The following is a 22,977-nucleotide window of genomic DNA, read 5'->3' as shown; positions in this document are numbered from 1 at the left end:
CCCCGACTGCCTCTCCCCACACCCCCGCCTGCCTCTCCCCACTCCCATGTCTGTCTCTCCCCACACCCCCGCCTGCCTCTCCCCACACCCCTGTCTGTCTCTCCCCACACCCCCGCCTGCCTCTCCCCACACCCCCGCCTGTCTCTCCCCACACCCCCGCCTGCCTCTCCCCACACCCCCGCCTGTCTCTCCCCACACCCCCGCCTGCCTCTCCCCACACCCCCGCCTGCCTCTCCCCACACCCATGTCTGTCTCTCCCCACACCCCCGCCTGCCTCTCCCCACACCCCCGCCTGCCTCTCCCCACACCCCCGCCTGCCTCTCCCCACACCCCTGTCTGTCTCTCCCCACACCCCCGCCTGCCTCTCCCCACACCCATGTCTGTCTCTCCCCACACCCCCGCCTGCCTCTCCCCACACCCCCGCCTGCCTCTTCCCACACCCCCGCCTGCCTCTCCCCACACCCCTGTCTGTCTCTTCCCACACCCCCGCCTGCCTCTCCCCACACCCCCGACTGTCTCTCCCCACACCCCCGCCTGCCTCTCCCCACACCCCCGCCTGCCTCTCCCCACACCCCCGACTGTCTCTCCCCACACCCCTGCCTGTCTCTCCCCACACCCCCGCCTGCCTCTCCCCACACCCCTGCCTGTCTCTCCCCACACCCCCGCCTGCCTCTCCCCACACCCCCGCCTGCCTCTCCCCACACCCCCGACTGTCTCTCCCCACACCCCCGACTGTCTCTCCCCACACCCCCGCCTGCCTCTCCCCACACCCCCGCCTGCCTCTCCCCACACCCCCGCCTGCCTCTCCCCACACCCCCGCCTGCCTCTCCCCACACCCCCGCCTGCCTCTCCCCACACCCCCGACTGTCTCTCCCCACACCCCTGCCTGTCTCTCCCCACACCCCCGCCTGCCTCTCCCCACACCCCTGCCTGTCTCTCCCCACACCCCCGCCTGCCTCTCCCCACACCCCCGACTGTCTCTCCCCACACCCCTGCCTGTCTCTCCCCACACCCCCGCCTGCCTCTCCCCACACCCCCGCCTGTCTCTCCCCACACCCCCGCCTGCCTCTCCCCACACCCCCGCCTGCCTCTCCCCACACCCATGTCTGTCTCTCCCCACACCCCCGCCTGCCTCTCCCCACACCCCCGCCTGCCTCTCCCCACACCCCCGCCTGCCTCTCCCCACACCCCTGTCTGTCTCTCCCCACACCCCCGCCTGCCTCTCCCCACACCCATGTCTGTCTCTCCCCACACCCCCGCCTGCCTCTCCCCACACCCCCGCCTGCCTCTCCCCACACCCCCGCCTGCCTCTCCCCACACCCCCGCCTGCCTCTCCCCACACCCCTGTCTGTCTCTCCCCACACCCCCGCCTGCCTCTCCCCACACCCCCGACTGTCTCTCCCCACACCCCCGCCTGCCTCTCCCCACACCCCCGCCTGCCTCTCCCCACACCCCCGACTGTCTCTCCCCACACCCCTGCCTGTCTCTCCCCACACCCCCGCCTGCCTCTCCCCACACCCCCGCCTGCCTCTCCCCACACCCCCGACTGTCTCTCCCCACACCCCCGACTGTCTCTCCCCACACCCCCGCCTGCCTCTCCCCACACCCCCGCCTGCCTCTCCCCACACCCCCGCCTGCCTCTCCCCACACCCCCGCCTGCCTCTCCCCACACCCCCGCCTGCCTCTCCCCACACCCCCGCCTGCCTCTCCCCACACCCCCGCCTGCCTCTCCCCACACCCCCGACTGTCTCTCCCCACACCCCTGCCTGTCTCTCCCCACACCCCAGCCTGCCTCTCCCCACACCCCTGCCTGTCTCTCCCAACACCCCTACCTGCCTCTCCCCACACCCCTGCTTGTCTCTCCCCACACCCCCACCTGCCTCTCCCCACACCCCCGCCTGTCTCTCCCCACACCCCTGCCTGTCTCTCCCCACACCCCTGCCTACCTCTCCCCACACCCCTGTCTGTCTCTCCCCACACCCCTGCCTGCCTCTCCCCACACCCCTGCCTGCCTCTCCCCACACCCCTGCCTGCCTCTCCCCACACCCCTGCCTGTCTCTCCCCACACCCCCGCCTGCCTCTCCCCACACCCCCGCCTGTCTCTCCCCACACCCCCGCCTGCCTCTCCCCACACCCCCGCCTGCCTCTCCCCACACCCCCGACTGTCTCTCCCCACACCCCCGCCTGCCTCTCCCCACACCCCTGCCTGTCTCTCCCCACACCCCCGCCTGCCTCTCCCCACACCCCCGCCTGCCTCTCCCCACACCCCCGCCTGCCTCTCCCCACACCCCCGCCTGCCTCTCCCCACACCCCTGCCTGTCTCTCCCCACACCCCCGCCTGCCTCTCCCCACACCCCCGCCTGCCTCTCCCCACACCCCCGACTGCCTCTCCCCACACCCCCGCCTGCCTCTCCCCACTCCCATGTCTGTCTCTCCCCACACCCCCGCCTGCCTCTCCCCACACCCCCGCCTGCCTCTCCCCACACCCCCGCCTGCCTCTCCCCACACCCCCGCCTGTCTCTCCCCACACCCCCGCCTGCCTCTCCCCACACCCCCGCCTGCCTCTCCCCACACCCCTGCCTCCCTCTCCCCACAACCCTGCCTGTCTCTCCCCACACCCCCGCCTGCCTCTCCCCACACCCCCGCCTGCCTCTACCCACACCCAGGCTCTACATACTGCCTAATGTTGTTGCAGGTGTTGTATTAGCAGTTGTGTAAACAGTGACGGGTGTTGTTAAGTAATGGCTGCTATGGCGGGCGTGGTGGAGGCAGTAGAGTGAGGTGTAGAGGGAGGTGTAGAGGCAGTAGAGGGAGGTGTAGAGGGAGGTGTAGAGGCAGTAGAGGGTGCAGCACAGCTCACGTGTCACCGTCCAGCAGGTACCTCACCTGGGCAACGCCTCCCTGCCGCCGATGGAGGCCGCCACCGCCACCCACATCGACGAGTACTTCAGGGAGGAGCTCATCTACAGGAGGAACAAGCGCATGGGGCGGCGCGTGGTCGAGATCCTCACAGCCAACCCCGACCACAGCTTCTTCTTCGCCTTCGGTGCTGGTACGTCCTCCAGTTGTGTCCAGCAGGTGCTCCAGTTGTGTCCAGCAGGTGCTCCAGTAGTGTCCAGCAGGTGCTCCAGTAGTGTCCAGCAGGTGCTCCAGTAGTGTCCAGCAGGTGCTCCAGTAGTGTCCAGCAGGTGCTCCAGTTGTGTCCAGCAGGTGCTCCAGTTGTGTCCAGCAGGTGCTCCAGTAGTGTCCAGCAGGTGCTCCAGTAGTGTCCAGCAGGTGCTCCAGTAGTGTCCAGCAGGTGCTCCAGTAGTGTCCAGCAGGTGCTCCAGTTGTGTCCAGCAGGTGCTCCAGTTGTGTCCAGCAGGTGCTCCAGTAGTGTCCAGCAGGTGCTCCAGTAGTGTCCAGCAGGTGCTCCAGTAGTGTCCAGCAGGTGCTCCAGTAGTGTCCAGCAGGTGCTCCAGTTGTGTCCAGCAGGTGCTCCAGTTGTGTCCAGCAGGTGCTCCAGTAGTGTCCAGCAGGTGCTCCAGTTGTGTCCAGCAGGTGCTCCAGTTGTGTCCAGCAGGTGCTCCAGTTGTGTCCAGCAGGTGCTCCAGTTGTGTCCAGCAGGTGCTCCAGTTGTGTCCAGCAGGTGCTCCAGTTGTGTCCAGCAGGTGCTCCAGTAGTGTCCAGCAGGTGCTCCAGTAGTGTCCAGCAGGTGCTCCAGTAGTGTCCAGCAGGTGCTCCAGTAGTGTCCAGCAGGTGCTCCAGTAGTGTCCAGCAGGTGCTCCAGTAGTGTCCAGCAGGTGCTCCAGTAGTGTCCAGCAGGTGCTCCAGTAGTGTCCAGCAGGTGCTCCAGTAGTGTCCAGCAGGTGCTCCAGTTGTGTCCAGCAGGTGCTCCAGTTGTGTCCAGCAGGTGCTCCAGTAGTGTCCAGCAGGTGCTCCAGTAGTGTCCAGCAGGTGCTCCAGTAGTGTCCAGCAGGTGCTCCAGTTGTGTCCAGCAGGTGCTCCAGTTGTGTCCAGCAGGTGCTCCAGTTGTGTCCAGCAGGTGCTCCAGTTGTGTCCAGCAGGTGCTCCAGTAGTGTCCAGCAGGTGCTCCAGTAGTGTCCAGCAGGTGCTCCAGTAGTGTCCAGCAGGTGCTCCAGTAGTGTCCAGCAGGTGCTCCAGTAGTGTCCAGCAGGTGCTCCAGTAGTGTCCAGCAGGTGCTCCAGTAGTGTCCAGCAGGTCCTCCAGTTGTGTCCAGCAGGTACTCCAGCAGTGTCCAGCAGGTGCTCTAATAGTATGAGTAGACAGGGGAGTCAGGGAGAGAGCACCACCCATGATTTAACCCCCACCTCCACCCCTACCATTGGTATTAACTCACTGCGTCATTCTGATGTTGGACCTATTTCCTCCCTGGACCTTGTTCTCTCCTGAACCAATTTCTCTCATGGACCTATTTCCTCCCTTAATGTATTTCTCCCATGGGCGTCTTTCTCCTCCCCTGGCTGTGTATACCTGCACTCCCCCCCCCCCTCCCCCGCATCCTGGACAAACTCCCTCCTAAGACACATTGTCCCTGCAGTATAGGGAACATTCAGGACTTGTATGTAGTCTACTTTATTCATAACTATCACAATAAGGTCCTATGGAGAATACTCCCGGTGGAGGAAATGTCTATGACGGAAATTTTGTCCAGGGGGAGGGAATTGTCCAGGGGAGGGTTTTGTCCAGAGGGAAAAATGTCCTAGATACGTACGACTCGGCGAAGTACTTTTTAAGACATTTGTCAGCAAGTTGGATTCGAGTTTGAAGTGGGGCAGTAATGTCCTGGGTAGGAAGAGGTATAATGCCCATTATACAGCCATTGTGTAGGCTGTATAATGCCCTCCTTGGCCAGGTCGAGGACCGGGCCGCGGGGACGTTGAGCCCCGAAATCAATCGCAAGGTAAAGTAACCGCCTCCCGAGTGCCATGGGTGTTGGTGTATGCGCGCTTGGAATACATTCTTATTGTCACCCATAAGGACAGGCGAGGCTAGGCTTCTTAACCCTCACAGTGCGCCAAGTGCTGGCTAGAATTTCCACCTGTGCTCCAATCGTCATATGCAATTTTATTCCTCTTTATTAATCTGTCAAATATTTCTAGACATACGATCCGGTGCGTCATTTTTAAATAAGTGCGCCGTTTAGGGGTTAATATTATCCCAGGAAATCTCTGGAGAGTAGCTTCCGGTAATGAGGTACTGTAGTTAGTGCCCAGTTTACCTCAGCAGCAGTAAGGGTATGTATACCTTGCCTGGGGTGTGGCGGGGGGAGGGAGCACTAGGTTCCCGAAGAAACCGACTATTGCATGCCCTGTAGCGCAGTGGGCAACGTCTTTGGGTCACAATCGATCAGCCCAGATTCAATCTCCTGGCAGAACAAAAACGGTTGAGAACGTTTCTTGTCACCTGATATGTGTGTGTTCACCCTGGCAGTTATAACAGGTAGCCGGTAGTTAGGCGACTGTTGTGGGGGTTGTGTCCTGCCGCAGGTCAGGTGTTGGCCTGGGCGGGGGGGGGGGGGGGCAGGAGGAACCTAAGCCCAGGCGACAGGGCCTTCACAACGGAAATTATAGCCCGATAATTCTCACGTCATGAAGTAAACGTGACTTTTCATAATTGATCCTGGACGTTTGGGAGGACTGTGGTGCTGTGGTGTTGTGTTGTAGTAGTGCTGTGTTGTAGTGGTGTGTTGTGTTGTAGTAGTGCTGTGGTGTTGTGGTGCTGTGTTGTAGTGGTGTGGTGCTGTGGTGCTGTGTTGTGGTGCTGTGGTGCTGTGGTGTTGTGGTGTTGTGGTGTTGTGGTGTTGTGGTATGGTGGCGCTGTGGTGTTGTGGTGTTGTGGTGCTGTGGTGTTGTGGTGTTGTGGTGTTGTGGTGTTGTGGTATGGTGGCGCTGTGGTGTTGTGGTGTTGTGGTGTTGTGGTGCTGTGGTGTTGTGGTGCTGTGTTGTGGTGCTGTGGTGTTGTGGTGTTGTGGTGTTGTGGTGCTGTGGTGTTGTGGTGTTGTGGTGCTGTGGTGTTGTGGTGTTGTGGTGTTGTGGTGTTGTGGTGTTGTGGTGCTGTGGTGTTGTGGTGTTGTGGTGCTGTGGTGTTGTGGTGTTGTGGTGTTGTGGTGCTGTGGTGCTGTGGTGTTGTGGTGCTGTGGTGTTGTGGTGCTGTGGTGTTGTGGTGTTGTGGTGTTGTGTTGTGGTGCTGTGGTGTTGTGGTGCTGTGGTGTTGTGGTGCTGTGGTTGTGTGTGGTTGGGAGCCATCATTGTGGTGGTTGATGTGTGTGGTTGGGAGCCATCATTGTGGTGGTTGATGTGTGTGGTTGGGACCCATCATTGTGGTGGGTGATGTGTGTGGTTGGGAGCCATCATTGTGGTGGGTGATGTGTGTGGTTGGGACCCATCATTGTGGTGGGTGATGTGTGTGGTTGGGACCCATCATTGTGGTGGGTGTTGTGTGTGGTTGGGACCCATCATTGTGGTGGGTGATGTATGTGGTTGGGAGCCATCATTGTGGTGGGTGATGTGTGTGGTTGGGAGCCATCATTGTGGTGGGTGTTGTGTGTGGTTGGGACCCATCATTGTGGTGGGTGTTGTGTGTGGTTGGGAGCCATCATTGTGGTGGGTGATGTGTGTGGTTGGGACCCATCATTGTGGTGGTTGATGTGTGTGGTTGGGACCCATCATTGTGGTGGTTGATGTGTGTGGTTGGGAGCCATCATTGTGGTGGTTGATGTGTGTGGTTGGGACCCATCATTGTGGTGGGTGATGTGTGTGGTTGGGACCCATCATTGTGGTGGGTGATGTGTGTGGTTGGGACCCATCATTGTGGTGGGTGTTGTGTGTGGTTGGGACCCATCATTGTGGTGGGTGATGTATGTGGTTGGGAGCCATCATTGTGGTGGGTGATGTGTGTGGTTGGGAGCCATCATTGTGGTGGGTGTTGTGTGTGGTTGGGACCCATCATTGTGGTGGGTGTTGTGTGTGGTTGGGAGCCATCATTGTGGTGGGTGATGTGTGTGGTTGGGACCCATCATTGTGGTGGGTGATGTATGTGGTTGGGAGCCATCATTGTGGTGGGTGATGTGTGTGGTTGGGAGCCATCATTGTGGTGGTTGATGTGTGTGGTTGGGACCCATCATTGTGGTGGTTGATGTGTGTGGTTGGGACCCATCATTGTGGTGGTTGATGTATGTGGTTGGGACCCATCATTGTGGTGCGGGTCCCCACCAACCCTCCGCTCCTCCACCCGACGGCGACAACTCATTTCTGGTGATATTTGCGAAGCCTGGAACATGTCCCCAGAGCCTGGCCTCTGCCAGTGTATACACACCAAGAGTGTACTGTTGTCTTACACACCTGCCGGTCGGCCGCTGCTGGGAGCCGGTCGGCCGAGCGGACAGCACACTGGGCTTGTGATCCTGTGGTCCCGGGTTCGATCCCGGGCGCCGGCGAGAAACAATGGGCATAGTTTCTTTCACCCTATGCCCCTGTTACCTAGCAGTAAAATAGGTACCTGGGTGTTAGTCAGCTGTCACGGGCTGCTTCCTGGGGGTGGAGGCCTGGTCGAGGACCGGGCCGCGGGGACACTAAGAAGCCCCGAAATCATCTCAAGATCTCAAGATAACCTGTTCCCGGGTCAAGTACACTTTCTGGTTGGTCAGTGAGGTGTTGTGTTGGCCTTAATGACCCTCCCGTGGTTCATAACTCTTACACACAATACAAAGCGCTGTCTTTGTACATTAAACTATGGAACTATAACTTGTGGGGACTGTAAATAGCTGAATTTAGAGGTAAATTTACTGAGCTAATTGTGTGCCTCTCTTAATCTTACCCGCTGTTACCCACAGGATGGGTATGGGGTCCACTGCTGCCCACAGGATGGGTATGGGGTCCACTGCTACCCACTGGATGGGTATGGGGTCTACTGCTGCCCACAGGATGGGTATGGGGTCCACTGCTACCCACAGGATGGGTATGGGGTCCACTGCTACCCACTGGATGGGTATGGGGTCCACTGCTACCCACAGGATGGGTATGGGGTCCACTGCTACCCACTGGATGGGTATGGGGTCTACTGCTACCCACAGGATGGGTATGGGGTCCACTGCTACCCACTGGATGGGTATGGGGTCTACTGCTGCCCACTGGATGGGTATGGGGTCCACTGCTACCCACAGGATGGGTATGGGGTCCACTGCTACCCACTGGATGGGTATGGGGTCTACTGCTGCCCACAGGATGGGTATGGGGTCCACTGCTGCCCACCGGATGGGTATATGGTCCACTGCTGCCCACAGGATGGGTATGGGGTCCATTGTTGCCCACCGGATAGGTATGGGGTCCATTGCTGACCACAGGATGGGTATGGGGTCCACTGCTGCCCACTGGATGGGTATGAGGTCCACTGCTGCCCACAGGACGGGGTATGGGGGCCCACTACCCCTCAAATTTATTTATGCATATACAAGAAGGTACATTGGGATTGTGAGGACACATAATATGGTAATTACAATCTTGTAAAGCCACTAGTACTCGCAGCGTTTCGGGTAGGTCCTTAATCTAAGAAATTAGATTTCAGCCCAAATGATGGGCTGAAATTAGAAAGCAGAAAGCAGAAATTAGAAAGTAGCCCAAATGATGGCTTTGGGCTGCTTAAAATACGAACTAAAATACCATTATTCCTTCAGAAATAGTGAGCCGGAGAGACGAGACTGGTGCGAGTAATCTTAGCTTCTAGCAAGATGTTACAAACATGGGGGCCGGCCTGGGGTACTGGGGGAGCCGGCCTGGGGTACTGGGGGAGCCGGCCTGGGGTACTGGGAGCCGGCCTGGGGTACTGGGAGCCGGCCTGGGGTACTGGGAGCCGGCCTGGGGTACTGGGGGAGCCTGGGGGCCGGTCTGGGGTACTGGGGAGTCTGGGGGCCGGACTGGGGTACTGGGGAGTCTGGGGGCCGGCCTGGGGTACTGGGAGCCGGCCTGGGGTACTGGGGAGTCTGGGGGCCGGCCTGGGGTACTGGGAGCCGGCCTGGGGTACTGGGGAGTCTGGGGGCCGGCCTGGGGTACTGGGGACCGGCCTGGGGTACTGGGGAGTCTGGGGGCCGGACTGGGGTACTGGGGAGCCTGGGGGCCGGCCTGGGGTACTGGGGAGTCTGGGGGCCGGACTGGGGTACTGGGGAGTCTGGGGGCCGGCTTGGGTTACTGGGGAGTCTGGGGGCCAGGCAGGGGTACTGGGGAGTCTGGGGGCCGGCCTGGGGTACTGGGGAGTCTGGGGGCCGGCCTGGGGTACTGGGGAGTCTGGGGGCCGGGCTGGGGTACTGGGGAGTCTGGGGGCCGGCCTGGGGTACTGGGGAGTCTGGGGGCCGGCCTGGGGTACTGGGGAGTCTGGGGGCCGGCCTGGGGTACTGGGGAGTCGGGGGGCCGGCCTGGGGTACTGGGGAGTCTGGGGGCCGGCCTTGGGTACTGGGGAATCTGGGGGCCGGGCTGGGGTACTGGGGAGTCTGGGGGCCGGGCTGGGGTACTGGGGAGTCTGGGCGCCGGGCTGGGGTACTGGGGAGTCTGGGGGCCGGGCTGGGGTACTGGGGAGTCTGGGGGCCGGGCTGGGGTACTGGGGAGTCTGGGGGCCGGGCTGGGGTACTGGGGAGTCTGGGGGCCGGGCTGGGGTACTGGGGAGTCTGGGGGCCGGCCTTGGGTACTGGGGAGTCTGGGGGCCGGCCTGGGGTACTGGGGAGTCTGGGGGCCGGCCTGGGGTACTGGGGAGTCTGGGGGCCGGACTGGGGTACTGGGGAGTCTGGGGGCCGGCCTGGGGTACTGGGGAATCTGGGGGCCGGGCTGGGGTACTGGGGAGTCTGGGAGCCGGACTGGGGTACTGGGGAGTCTGGGGGCCGGGCTGGGGTACTGGGGAGTCTGGGGGCCGGGCTGGGGTACTGGGGAGTCTGGGGGCCGGGCTGGGGTACTGGGGAGTCTGGGGGCCGGGCTGGGGTACTGGAGAGTCTGGGGGCCGGCCTGGGGTACTGGGGAGTCTGGGGGCCGGGCTGGGGTACTGGGGAGTCTGGGGGCCGGGCTGGGGTACTGGGGAGTCTGGGGGCCGGCCTGGGGTACTGGGGAGTCTGGGGGCCGGCCTGGGGTACTGGGGAGTCTGGGGGCCGGCCTGGGGTACTGGGGAGTCTGGGGGCCGGACTGGGGTACTGGGGAGTCTGGGGGCCGGCCTGGGGTACTGGGGAGTCTGGGGGCCGGGCTGGGGTACTGGGGAGTCTGGGGGCCGGGCTGGGGTACTGGAGAGTCTGGGGGCCGGCCTGGGGTACTGGGGAGTCTGGGGGCCGGGCTGGGGTACTGGGGAGTCTGGGGGCCGGGCTGGGGTACTGGGGAGTCTGGGGGCCGGCCTGGGGTACTGGGGAGTCTGGGGGCCGGCCTGGGGTACTGGGGAGTCTGGGGGCCGGCCTGGGGTACTGGGGAGTCTGGGGGCCGGACTGGGGTACTGGGGAGTCTGGGGGCCGGCCTGGGGTACTGGGGAGTCTGGGGGCCGGCCTGGGGTACTGGGGAGTCTGGGGGCCGGGCTGGGGTACTGGGGAGTCTGGGGGCGTGCCTGGGGTACTGGGGAGTCTGGGGGCCGGCCTGGGGTACTGGGGAGTCTGGGGGCCGGACAGGGGTACTGGGGAGTCTGGGGGCCGGGCTGGGGTACTGGGGAGTCTGGGGGCCGGCCTGGGGTACTGGGGAGTCTGGGGGCCGGGCTGGGGTACTGGGGAGTCTGGGGGCCGGCCTGGGGTACTGGGGAGTCTGGGGCCGGGCTGGGGTACTGGGGAGTCTGGGGGCCGGACTGGGGTACTGGGGAGTCTGGGGGCCGGGCTGGGGTACTGGAGAGTCTGGGGGCCGGGCTGGGGTACTGGGGAGTCTGGGGGCCGGCCTGGGGTACTGGGAAGCAGGAGAGGCATCATAGTGTCCCAGGCGACGTGTGTCGTTCAGCAAGACGGGTTTAGGTCGTTTACTAAAGAAGAAACGATATTTATCACGTGTTGGGGACGACCTCTGGTTGGTGCTTCTGGCTGCTGGTGCTGATGGTGACGGTCAGGGGCCGCACCGCCCCTGTAGTGACGGTCAGGGGCCGCACCGACCCTGTAGTGACGGTCAGGGGCCGCACCGCCCCTGTAGTGACGGTCAGGGGCCGCACCGCCCCCTGTAGTGACGGTCAGGGGGCGCACCGCCCCCTGTAGTGACGGTCAGGGGGCGCACCGCCCCTGTAGTGACGGTCAGGGGGCGCACCGCCCCTGTAGTGACGGTCAGGGGGCGCACCGCCCCTGTAGTGACGGTCAGGGGCCGCACCGCCCCCTGTAGTGACGGTCAGGGGCCCCACCGCCCCTGTAGTGACGGTCAGGGGCCGCACCGCCCCCTGTAGTGACGGTCAGGGGCCGCACCGCTCCTGTAGTGACGGTCAGGGGGCGCACCGCCCCTGTAGTGACGGTCAGGGGGCGCACCGCCCCTGTAGTGACGGTCAGGGGCCGCACCACCCCTGTAGTGACGGTCAGGGGCCGCACCACCCCTGTAGTGACGGTCAGGGGCCGCACCACCCCTGTAGTGACGGTCAGGGGCCGCACCACCCCTGTAGTGACAGTCAGGGGCCGCACCGCCCCCTGTAGTGACGGTCAGGGGGCGCACCACCCCCTGTAGTGACGGTCAGGGGCCGCACCGCCCCTGTAGTGACGGTCAAGGGCCGCACCGCCCCCTGTAGTGACGGTCAGGGGCCGCACCACCCCTGTAGTGACGGTCAGGGGCCGCACCGCCCCCTGTAGTGACGGTCAGGGGCCGCACCGCCCCTGTAGTGACGGTCAGGGGCCGCACCGCCCCTGTAGTGACGGTCAGGGGCCGCACCGCCCCTGTAGTGACGGTCAGGGGCCGCACCACCCCCTGTAGTGACGGTCAGGGGCCGCACCACCCCTGTAGTGACGGTCAGGGGCCGCACCGCCCCCTGTAGTGACGGTCAGGGGCCGCACCACCCCTGTAGTGACGGTCAGGGGCCGCACCGCCCCCTGTAGTGACGATCAGGGGCCGCACCGCCCCCTGTAGTGACGATCAGGGGCCGCACCACCCCCTGTAGTGACGATCAGGGGCCGCACCGCCCCCTGTAGTGACGATCAGGGGCCGCACCGCCCCCTGTAGTGACGATCAGGGGCCGCACCGCCCCTGTAGTGACGGTCAGGGGCCGCACCGCCCCCTGTAATGACGGTCAGGGGCCGCACCGCCCCCTGTAGTGACGATCAGGGGCAGCACCATCCCCTGTAGTGACGATCAGGGGCCGCACCATCCCCTGTAGTGACGGTCAGGGGCCGCACCGCCCCCTGTAGTGACGATCAGGGGCCGCACCGCCCCCTGTAGTGACGATCAGGGGCCGCACCATCCCCTGTAGTGACGATCAGGGGCCGCACCGCCCCCTGTAGTGACGATCAGGGGCCGCACCGCCCCTGTAGTGACATTAATTAATATTAAGTAAAATATTAATGATAAAATATTCTTAAAATAACATTTATGAAATAGAATTGCAGATGTGATTAAATACCCCCAAAATAAATATAATCCCAGGGACTAGGCTGGAGAATGGCGGCCTGGCGTCTGGCTCGCCTCCTTAACTCCTTACCTTATAATTCAAACTTGTAACGGCGCCTTTATAACCAGTTTACTATTATTATTCCTGTTGAAACTTGTATAAATTCGTATTTCTTATCTAATGAGCAATCAGGTGGTTGGTCTAGCAGGAACCAATCAGGGATGGGAGGTTTTGTTGACTTCTGTCCCGTGAGGAATGTTATTAACGCTTGTGATGAACATCATTGTGGCTCCCAGGATTCATCAAGCGAAGCCTGAGCATTTATTAAGCAGTTTACGAGGTTATGAGCTTCACAACCCGAGGTTATTATTATGAACAACCTCCTAGTGTTTGGGAGCTCGTAGACTAATAAATGTAAACAAAGCGGCCACAATTGAGGAAAGGTGTACAGGTTTCGTTAGTGATTGTGTAAATGTTTTACAAATCGTGTCCCAGCAGGAGGGAAGGGGAGGCTGGCTGGTCTCCCGCTGCCACCCGCTCGCCCGTGGGTGGGAGCTGTGGGCGGGGACGGTGGGCTGGAGCTGCGGGGGGGGGGGGGGGGGGTGGGGGGCGAAAAGTTTCCATTGTATTTTTTTTCTCTTTTTCGATTTTTTAAGTAAACGAAGAAGAGGTGAAGATTATGTAGAGATTATGGGCCGGAAAAAGGCGCCTTTGAATCTGAAGCCACAAGTCCCAGCAGTAGGCCTACTGGTTGACGCAAGTGGTTAATTAAGGAACCAGGTACGCCAAGATGCACGGTGGTCCTGTCTGCCTGGGTTCGAATCCTTCTGCGATGTGGAGTTTTCAGTTGCATATTGTCTTGGGGACCATTCAAGCTTGTTCGCATAAATATATATATATATATCTATATATCTATATCTATATATTTATATTTATATATATATATATATATATATATATATATATATATATATATATATATATATATATATATATATATATATATATAAAATATAGGGGTTACCACCTCTGGTGCAATTGTAAGGACCCACAGCCTCAAAGAAGGGAACACAGAGCATTCAGAGAAAAACTTGCCATTTAAACTCTGAATAGGTATGAGTGTTCACTTCTCCTATACCCCTTCTGTTCATATTTCTAATGGTTCTCCTCGTATTGTTCCTTCCTTGCCTCCGTGGAGAGTCCCCCTTCCCAAGTTTTGTACATCCTTGACTTGTATTACTAAAGTCTTTACCCCTCCTACTATTCTGAAGAGCCTCTTCCTTGAGCACTTTTCTTCGCACTTCCACTCTATTTCCATCTTCACCGATGGGTCTAAGTCCGGACGGTGTGGGCTACTCGGTTGTTTTTCCTGACCGTACTTATATGTGTCGCCGCCCTTCGGAGGCTAGCGTCTTTACGGCAGAACTTTATGCTATTCTCTATGCTCTTTGTCTCTTGCTTTCTCATTCGCATTCCTCCTTTGTGGTTGTAGTTGACTCTCGTAGTGCCCTCATGGCTCTGGGGTCCTTTAATCCTGTCCATCCGGTGGTCATCGAGATTCAACATTGGCTGTTTCTTATTTCTAGTAAATTTAAATCGGTAGAGTTTTGCTGGGTTCTCAGCCATATTGGTGTTTCTTTCAATGAGCGTGCGGATGCTGCCGCTAAGGAAGCTATCCGTTCTTGTCCCATCTCCCGTAAAGGTATTCCTTATTCCGACTTTTATCCTGTTATTCATTCTTCCATTCTTGCCCGTTGGCAGGGTTGTTGGCCCTCTGTGGTTAGTAACAAGCTGCGTACTCTCAAACGTAGTGTGTCCCTGTGGCCTTCCTCCTACCACCGTAACCGGCGGTGGGAAACTGCTTTGGCACGGCTGCGGGTTGGCCATACTCGCTTAACCCACGGTCACTTAATGGAGCGCCGTCCTGCTCCTTATTGTCCGAATTGCGTTGTCCCTCTTACAGTTGTGCATATCCTTGTTGAATGTCCTGACTTCCAGGACGAGCGTGTGTCTTGCTTTCCGACCGCCCCTCGCGGTCACTTGTCCCTCGATAGAATTCTAGGTGACTCGGATACTTTTGATATCGTTCGCCTTATGCGTTTTTGTTCTCGTATTGGCATTCTTGGTGATATTTAGCGCCCTCTGATTATTTCGCACTTTGATGGTGCTACATAGCCTTCCCGGTTTGGTGCCTTCTTTTGATAATTACCTTACCTTACCTTCTCCTATCCCCCCCCCCCTTTTTTATGTTGTACGCTTTATTGAACAAGGTTATATATCATATTGTTTCCACAAAATGAACATTAAGAGGACATAAGGGGAAGTTTGTTTCTTAGAGGCTGTAGATTTCTTCGAACTCCTCTGACGCCGGGCAGGAACCGGGACGCAGCGGGCATTTCCCCTCTGGATCGCGACATTAAGGCGCTGGAAGAGTAAATTTCCTGAAACTAGGGTTTCTTGTAGTGTCAATGAGCTTAGAACCGAGATCCTTAAGAAACCTTCTTGCACCCCGTCACTTCTGGGGTGTGAGTTTTCAGTTGCATATAGTCCTGGGGACCATTCAGGCTTGTTCGCATGCATATATATATACATATATATATATATATATATATATATATATATATATATATATATATATATATATATATATATATATATATATATATATTAGTATATTTTGGTAGCAGTCTTTCCTGTAGACATATATTATTAAATATGACCGAAAAAGTAAGATTAATAATTCTAGAATTATTAATCTTACTTTTTCGGTCATATTTAATAATATATATATAAATATATATATATATATATATATATATATATATATATATATATATATATATATATATATATATATATATATATATATATTATGACAGTGTCAGACCACGAAGGAAGAATTGTAACAAGAATTTCCTTAAGTACTTTCGCATTTAATAATACATCTTCAGAAGGATCCTACTGATTCTGATATTGTGTACAGTCACATCTTTCATCACGTGTTAAATTTTCGTGATTTACACACATACACAGGGCGCCTGACAGCTGAGTGGACAGCGCTTCGGATTCGTAGTGCGTTGTTTCTTATGTTTCTTTCACCCTGATGCCCCTATTACCTAGCAGTAACAGGGGATATTATATAATCACCAAACCATTTCTGTCCCACCCTGGTTGATACCTGGTTGATGGGTTCTGGGAGTTCTTCTACTCCCCAAGCCCGGCCCGAGGCCAGGCCTGACTTGTGAGAGTTTGGTCCACCAGGCTGTTGCTTGGAGCGGCCCGCAGGCCCACATACCCACCACAGCCCGGTTGGTCCGGCACTCCTTGGAGGAATAAATCTAGTTTCCTCTTGAAGATGTCCACGGTTGTTCCGGCAATATTTCTGATGCTCGCTGGTAGGACGTTGAACAACCGTGGACCTCTGATGTTCATACAGTGTTCTCTGATTGTGCCTATGGCACCTCTGCTCTTCACTGGTTCTATTCTGCATTTTCTTCCATGTCGTTCACTCCAGTACGTTGTTATTTTACTGTGTAGATTTGGGACCTGGCCCTCCAGTATTTTCCATGTGTATATTATTTGGTATCTCTCTCGTCTCCTTTCTAGTGAGTACATTTGGAGGGCTTTGAGACGATCCCAATAATTTAGGTGCTTTATCTCGTCTATGCGTGCCGTATATGTTCTCTGTATTCCCTCTATTTCAGCAATCTCTCCTGCTCTGAAAGGGGAAAGTGATTACTGAGCAGTACTCAAGACGGGACAACACAAGTGATTTGAAGAGTACAACCATTGTGATGGGATCTCTGGACTTGAAGGTTCTTGTAATCCGTCCTATCATTTTTCTGGCTGACGCAATACTTGCTTGGTTATGCTCCCTAAACGTTAGGTCGTCGGACATCATTATTCCCAAATCCTTGACATGTTGTTTTCCTACTATGGGCAGATTCGATTGTGTTTTGTACCCTGTATTATGCTTAAGATCCTCATTTTTTACGGATCTGAGTACCTGGAATTTATCACTGTTAAACATCATGTTATTTTCTGCTGCCCAATCGAAAACTTTGTTAATATTTGTTTGCAGTTTATCAATGTCTTCAGCAGAGGTAATTTTCATGCTGATTTTTGTGTCATCTGCAAAGGATGACACGAAGCTGTGACTTGTGTTTTTGTCTATATCTGATATGAGAATAAGGAACACCAGTGGTGCAAGGACTGGACCTTGAGGTACAGTGCTTTTAACTGCGCTCGGACTCGATTTTACTTGATTGACTGTTACTCTTTGTGTTCTGTTCGACAGGAAATTGAGTATCCAGCGTCCTACTTTTCCAGTTATACCCATTGACCTCATTTTGTGTGCAATTACTCCATGGTCACTTTTGTCGAATGCCTTTGCAAAATCTGTGTATACGACATCTGCATTATGTTTTTCCTCTAATGCCTCAGTGATTTTGTCATAGCGGTCAAGTAGCTGTGAGAGGCATGATCTTCCTGCTCTAAAGCCATGTTGGCCTGGATTGTGGAGGTCATTGGTTTCCATGAATCTAGTGACCTGACTCCTGATCACTCTCTCAAATACTTTTATTATGTGGGACGTTAGTGCAACTGGTCTATAATTCTTTGCCAATGCCTTGCTACCTCCCTTGTGTAGATGGGCAATGTCTGCTGCTTTAAGCGCATCTAGTATCGCCCCTGTGTCCAAGCTCTTCCTCCACACTATACTGAGTGCTTGTGCTACTGGCACTTTACATTTCTTTATAAATATTGAATTCCATGAGTCGGGACCCGGGGCTGAGTGCATGGGCATATTGTCAATTTCTCTTTCAAAGTCTGCCACGCTCGTGTTGATATTAGTTATATTTACAGGTGTTTGAGTATCATTCATAAAGAAATTGTCCGAATCTTCCACTTTCATGCTGAGTATCGGAGTGCTAAACATGTCCTCATACTGCTTTTTTAGGATTTCACTAATTTCTTTGTCATCCTCAGTGTATGAACCTTCACTAATACGAATAGGTCCAATACTGGCAGTGGTTTTCGCTTTTGATTTAGCATATGTGAAGAAATATTTTCTGGATATTCTCTGGGATCTCTAGACATGCCCGAGATTCGAACCCGAAATTACCGATTGTGATTTGAGAACGAACCCGACTGTCCTACCGGAACTCTTAATCAATTTGCTTGAATTAGTGCTGGTGTTTCGAGCCATCAACCTCCAGAGGGTTATTATATAAGGCTACCACGAGTACTGACCAACCGGCAAGTATTGTTGGACACTAAAGCAAAGTGTATCTTCACATAAAAACTTTGTCCGCATCTCAGTCTATATACCCATGTTGTACGGAAGTAATAATTCGTCAGTGAAGCCGAATTTATATTATGGAATAACTTATTTCACTTCAGTAATACTTAGCATCGTTCATGCAACTCTTCATATATTTACCTTTACTCTCGTGTATATGTGTTTGGAATATCTACACATGCTCTGTCATCACCCCTCCTCCTTTCACTTTGATTCCTTCCTTTGCATTTCCTCGTCCATATTCGTTTTCTGGAATACACTTTAATGCCATCGTCGTCTCAGGAAATATGAAACTCGGGAGTGATAAGACGCAGACTGCTATATCGACTGCCATTCTAGGCGGCCCGTGGTCCTAACATTACGGATGCCATTATAGAGAGGTGAGTGGCGTAATGCGCCATAATAGGGCGCTGATTGCTTCCCCAACTTTCCATCTGGAGCAATAATACACAGCAAATATTTGCCTCCATCGGCGATAATTGAAAGAAGACGGAGTCGAGCGTCGCTACAGAAAACTTTGCGCCGTGATGGAGGACTCTTCCAATATTTACTCTGCTGATGGCCGACGGAAGATGTTGACACATTTATTTTTCGCTTTATCGTGCTGCCGCGTCTGCCTTCCTCTATTTTATATTTAATAACGATATTTATTTATCTGTTATCACTGATTGTGAGTGAAATGTTATATATAAAAAAGAGCCTTAATTTGAAGTGTAGTATTATAGAATTCATTATTATTGACGTTGGCGGCGGCTGATTCATTTGTGCTTCCCATACTCGTCCTGCGAGCGGTAGTGTATTGTACACCCCATACTCGTCCTGTGAGTGGTAGTGTATTGTACACCCCATACTCGTCCTGTGAGCGGTAGTGTATTGTACACCCCATACTCGTCCTGCGAGCGGTAGTGTATTGTACACCCCCATACTCGTCCTGTGAGTGGTAGTGTATTGTACACCCCCATACTCGTCCTGTGAGCGGTAGTGTATTGTACACCCCATACTCGTCCTGTGAGTGGTAGTGTATTGTACACCCCATACTCGTCCTGTGAGCGGTAGTGTATTGTACACCCCATACTCGTCCTGTGAGCGGTAGTGTATTGTACACCCCCATACTCGTCCTGTGAGTGGTAGTGTATTGTACACCCCATACTCGTCCTGTGAGCGGTAGTGTATTGTACACCCCCATACTCGTCCTGTGAGTGGTAGTGTATTGTACACCCCATACTCGTCCTGTGAGTGGTAGTGTATTGTACACCCCATACTCGTCCTGTGAGCGGTAGTGTATTGTACACCCCATACTCGTCCTGTGAGCGGTAGTGTATTGTACACCCCCATACTCGTCCTGTGAGTGGTAGTGTATTGTACACCCCATACTCGTCCTGTGAGCGGTAGTGTATTGTACACCCCATACTCGTCCTGCGAGTGGTAGTGTATTGTACACCCCATACTCGTCCTGCGAGTGGTACTTTATTGTGCACCCTATACTCGTCCTGTGAGTGGTAGTTTATTGTGCACCCTATACTCGTCCTGTGAGCGGTAGTGTATTGTACACCCCCATACTCGTCCTGTGAGCGGTAGTGAATTGTGCACCCCATACTCGTCCAGTGAGCGGTAGTGTATTGTGCACTCCCATACTCGTCCCGTGAGCGGTAGTGTATTGTGCACCCCATACTTGTCCTGTGAGCGGTAGTGTATTGTGCACCCCATACTTGTCCTGTGAGCGGTAGTGTATTGTGCATCCCATACTCGTCCAGTGAGCGGTAGTGTATTGTGCACCCCATACTCGTCCTGTGAGCGGTAGTGTATTGTGCACCCCATACTTGTCCTGTGAGCGGTAGTGTATTGTGCACCCCATACTTGTCCTGTGAGCGGTAGTGTATTGTGCATCCCATACTCGTCCAGTGAGCGGTAGTGTATTGTGCACCCCATACTCGTCCTGTGAGCGGTAGTGTATTGTGCACCCCATACTCGTCCAGTGAGCGGTAGTGTATTGTGCACCCCATACTTGTCCTGTGAGCGGTAGTGTATTGTGCACCCCATACTTGTCCTGTGAGCGGCAGTGTATTGTGCACCCCATACTCGTCCTGCGAGTGGTAGTGTATTGTGCACCCCATACTCGTCCTGCGAGTGGTAGTGTATTGTGCACCCCATACTCGTCCTGTGAGCGGTAGTGTATTGTGCATCCCATACTCGTCCTGTGAGCGGTAGTGTATTGTGCACCCCATACTCGTCCTGCGAGTGGTAGTGTATTGTGCACCCCATACTCGTCCTGCGAGTGGTAGTGTATTGTGCACCCCATACTCGTCCTGCGAGTGGTAGTGTATTGTGCACCCCATACTCGTCCTGTGAGCGGTAGTGTATTGTGCATCCCATACTCGTCCTGTGAGCGGTAGTGTATTGTGCACCCCATACTCGTCCTGCGAGTGGTAGTGTATTGTGCACCCCATACTCGTCCTGCGAGCGGTAGTGTATTGTGCACCCCATACTCGTCCTGTGAGCGGTAGTGTATTGTGCATCCCATACTCGTCCTGTGAGCGGTAGTGTATTGTACACCCCATACTCGTCCTGCGAGCGGTAGTGTATTGTGCACCCCATACTCGTCCTGTGAGTGATGGGGGGGGGTAAGGTAACACATAATAGCCACGTAAAGTCAGCTCCAAGATTCGTATGGCTGAGCAAGTTACATATTTGATGAGCTAGTTTGTTAATATTTAAACCAACACTACAATCACAGTTTTGGTGTAGCGTAATCAACCTAATGTCACGTAATGGGTTTAAGAACTGGACATTTTTTGTGATGAACCAGTTTGCATTTTTGTGATGAATCTTACTGAGCATTTTTGTGATGAATCTTACTGAGCAGTTTTGTGATGAATCTTACTGAGCATTTTTGTGATGAATCTTACTGAGCATTTTTGTGATGAATCTTACTGAGCATTTTTGTGATGAATCTTACTGAGCATTTTTGTGATGAATCTTACTGAGCATTTTTGTGATGAATCTTACTGAGCATTTTTGTGATGAATCTTACTGAGCATTTTTGTGATGAATCTTACTGAGCATTTTTGTGATGAATCTTACTGAGCATTTTTGTGATGAATCTTACTGAGCATTTTTGTGATGAATCTTACTGAGCATTTTTGTGATGAATCTTACTGAGCATTTTACTGAATAATCCTCACTGAACCTTACTGAATGATAAGTAAGGTTCCCTCTCGCTTGATTATTTGTTTTAGGCCTGTTATGATTATTGATGTTAGTTACACTTCAGTGATCTTGTGATCTGAGTATGTCGTATCTGAGATCGTAATGTCCCAGATTATGTCTTGTGATGGTCGTGAGACAAGAATTTTGAGGCAGTGAAAAGCTTAGTGTTAACACTATCTACAGTAGACACGTTTGAGGTTCTGGGTTAGGCTAAGATTTTGGGTAATATCAGCCTGGATAAAATACATGAACGTTTCTTTAACATTAGTGATAAAGAGTTGTCTCTCAACCCTTAGTTATTCATAATTACATAGTAATGTATGTGAATAGTTTCTCTACCAATTTGCATGCCAGAAACACTTTGAATTTGTGTCTTCATAATAATAACAATAATAATGATAATAATTGATGTAAGATTATAGAGATGATGTAGTGGAGCATCCGTAGCCACACATCATATATTATATACAGCCACATGTATACAGCCACATATATACAGCAGAGCATTCTGTAAACCTACAGGTAAGCCACTGCCAATACACACAGAGATCACACTAACGTGATGCATCAAATGAACAAATCCACAAGGGCCATGACGAGGATTCGAACCTGCGTCCGGGAGCATCCCAGACACTGCCTTAATTAATCGACTGAGCTACGACAGGGTAAAAGGGTTGAAACCGAATTGTCGTAGCTCAGTCGATTAAGGCAGTGTCTGGGATGCTCCCGGACGCAGGTTCGAATCCTCGTCATGGCCCTTGTGGATTTGTCCACTGTCAATGTTTTTATGGATGGTTATAAATATTAATTAGCATAATACAGTAAAGGTGTAAATGAAACGTATGTTGATCATTATTACAAACAAAATATGTTATAGTATATACCTATTTTAGTTTCTGAATATGGTTGGTACTGCTCAAGGAAACCCTTGTTTTAACCCATGTGTTCAGCATGATGACATCACGTCCTCTCTTGTTTTCAGAGGACTTCACTTCTAATGGACGTCTTCCCTAAAATATTCTTAGTTACTAAATCTTAATATAATCTATCTCGACCGCAAACTAAATTTTAAGAATTTGTCTCGCCTATATATTTTAAAACGATTAGTGTTGTGATAACTTTTGAGCTTGCATTAAGTATTTAGTAACCTTATTTGTATCTTATTTATTTTTGCCTCGACATGTTTTGTCAAAGTATTACAGTTCATGTTAATCCTCATACGGTGAGGCGCCACTGTGTGACTGTTCTCTGAGCAACCTATCCTTCACCCCGAGACTTTGCGCAACCTATCCTTCACCCGAGACTTTGCTCAACCTATCCTTCACCCGAGACTTTGCTCAACCTATCCTTCACCCGAGACTTTGCTCAACCTATCCTTCACCCGAGACTTTGCTCAACCTATCCTTCACCCGAGACTTTGCTCAACCTATCCTTCACCCGAGACTTTGCGCAACCTATCCTTCACCCGAGACTTTGCTCAACCTATCCTTCACCCGAGACTTTGCTCAACCTATCCTTCACCCGAGACTTTGCTCAACCTATCCTTCACCCGAGACTTTGCTCAACCTATCCTTCACCCGAGACTTTGCACAACCTATCCTTCACCCGAGACTTTGCTCAACCTATCCTTCACCCGAGACTTTGCTCAACCTATCCTTCACCCGAGACTTTGCTCAACCTATCCTTCACCCGAGACTTTGCTCAACCTATCCTTCACCCGAGACTTTGCACAACCTATCCTTCACCCCGAGACTTTGCGCAACCTATCCTTCACCCGAGACTTTGCACAACCTATCCTTCACCCGAGACTTTGCTCAACCTATCCTTCACCCGAGACTTTGCGCAACCTATCCTTCACCCGAGACTTTGCTCAACCTATCCTTCACCCGAGACTTTACGCAACCTATCCTTCACCCGAGACTTTAAGTCGAATATTGACTTACGTAGAT

The 22,977-nt window shown here is 54.1% G+C and overlaps 1 protein-coding gene across 1 annotated transcript in view; it reads left to right on the top strand.

Annotated features, from left to right (window-relative positions):
* Positions 1 to 22,977, top strand: part of LOC123756038 (metalloprotease TIKI2-like) — a 127,829-nt gene that overhangs the window by 43,725 nt on the left and 61,127 nt on the right. The window contains exon 3 of the mRNA XM_069300081.1: positions 2,875 to 3,052. Within this exon, the coding sequence (XP_069156182.1) occupies positions 2,875 to 3,052 (178 nt within the window). The remainder of the gene's footprint in view (positions 1 to 2,874; positions 3,053 to 22,977) is intronic.

The sequence above is a fragment of the Procambarus clarkii genome, chromosome 43, assembly GCF_040958095.1.
Source record: "Procambarus clarkii isolate CNS0578487 chromosome 43, FALCON_Pclarkii_2.0, whole genome shotgun sequence".
Taxonomy (NCBI): Eukaryota; Metazoa; Arthropoda; class Malacostraca; order Decapoda; family Cambaridae; genus Procambarus; species Procambarus clarkii.
This window is presented reverse-complemented; position numbering and strand designations above follow the sequence as displayed.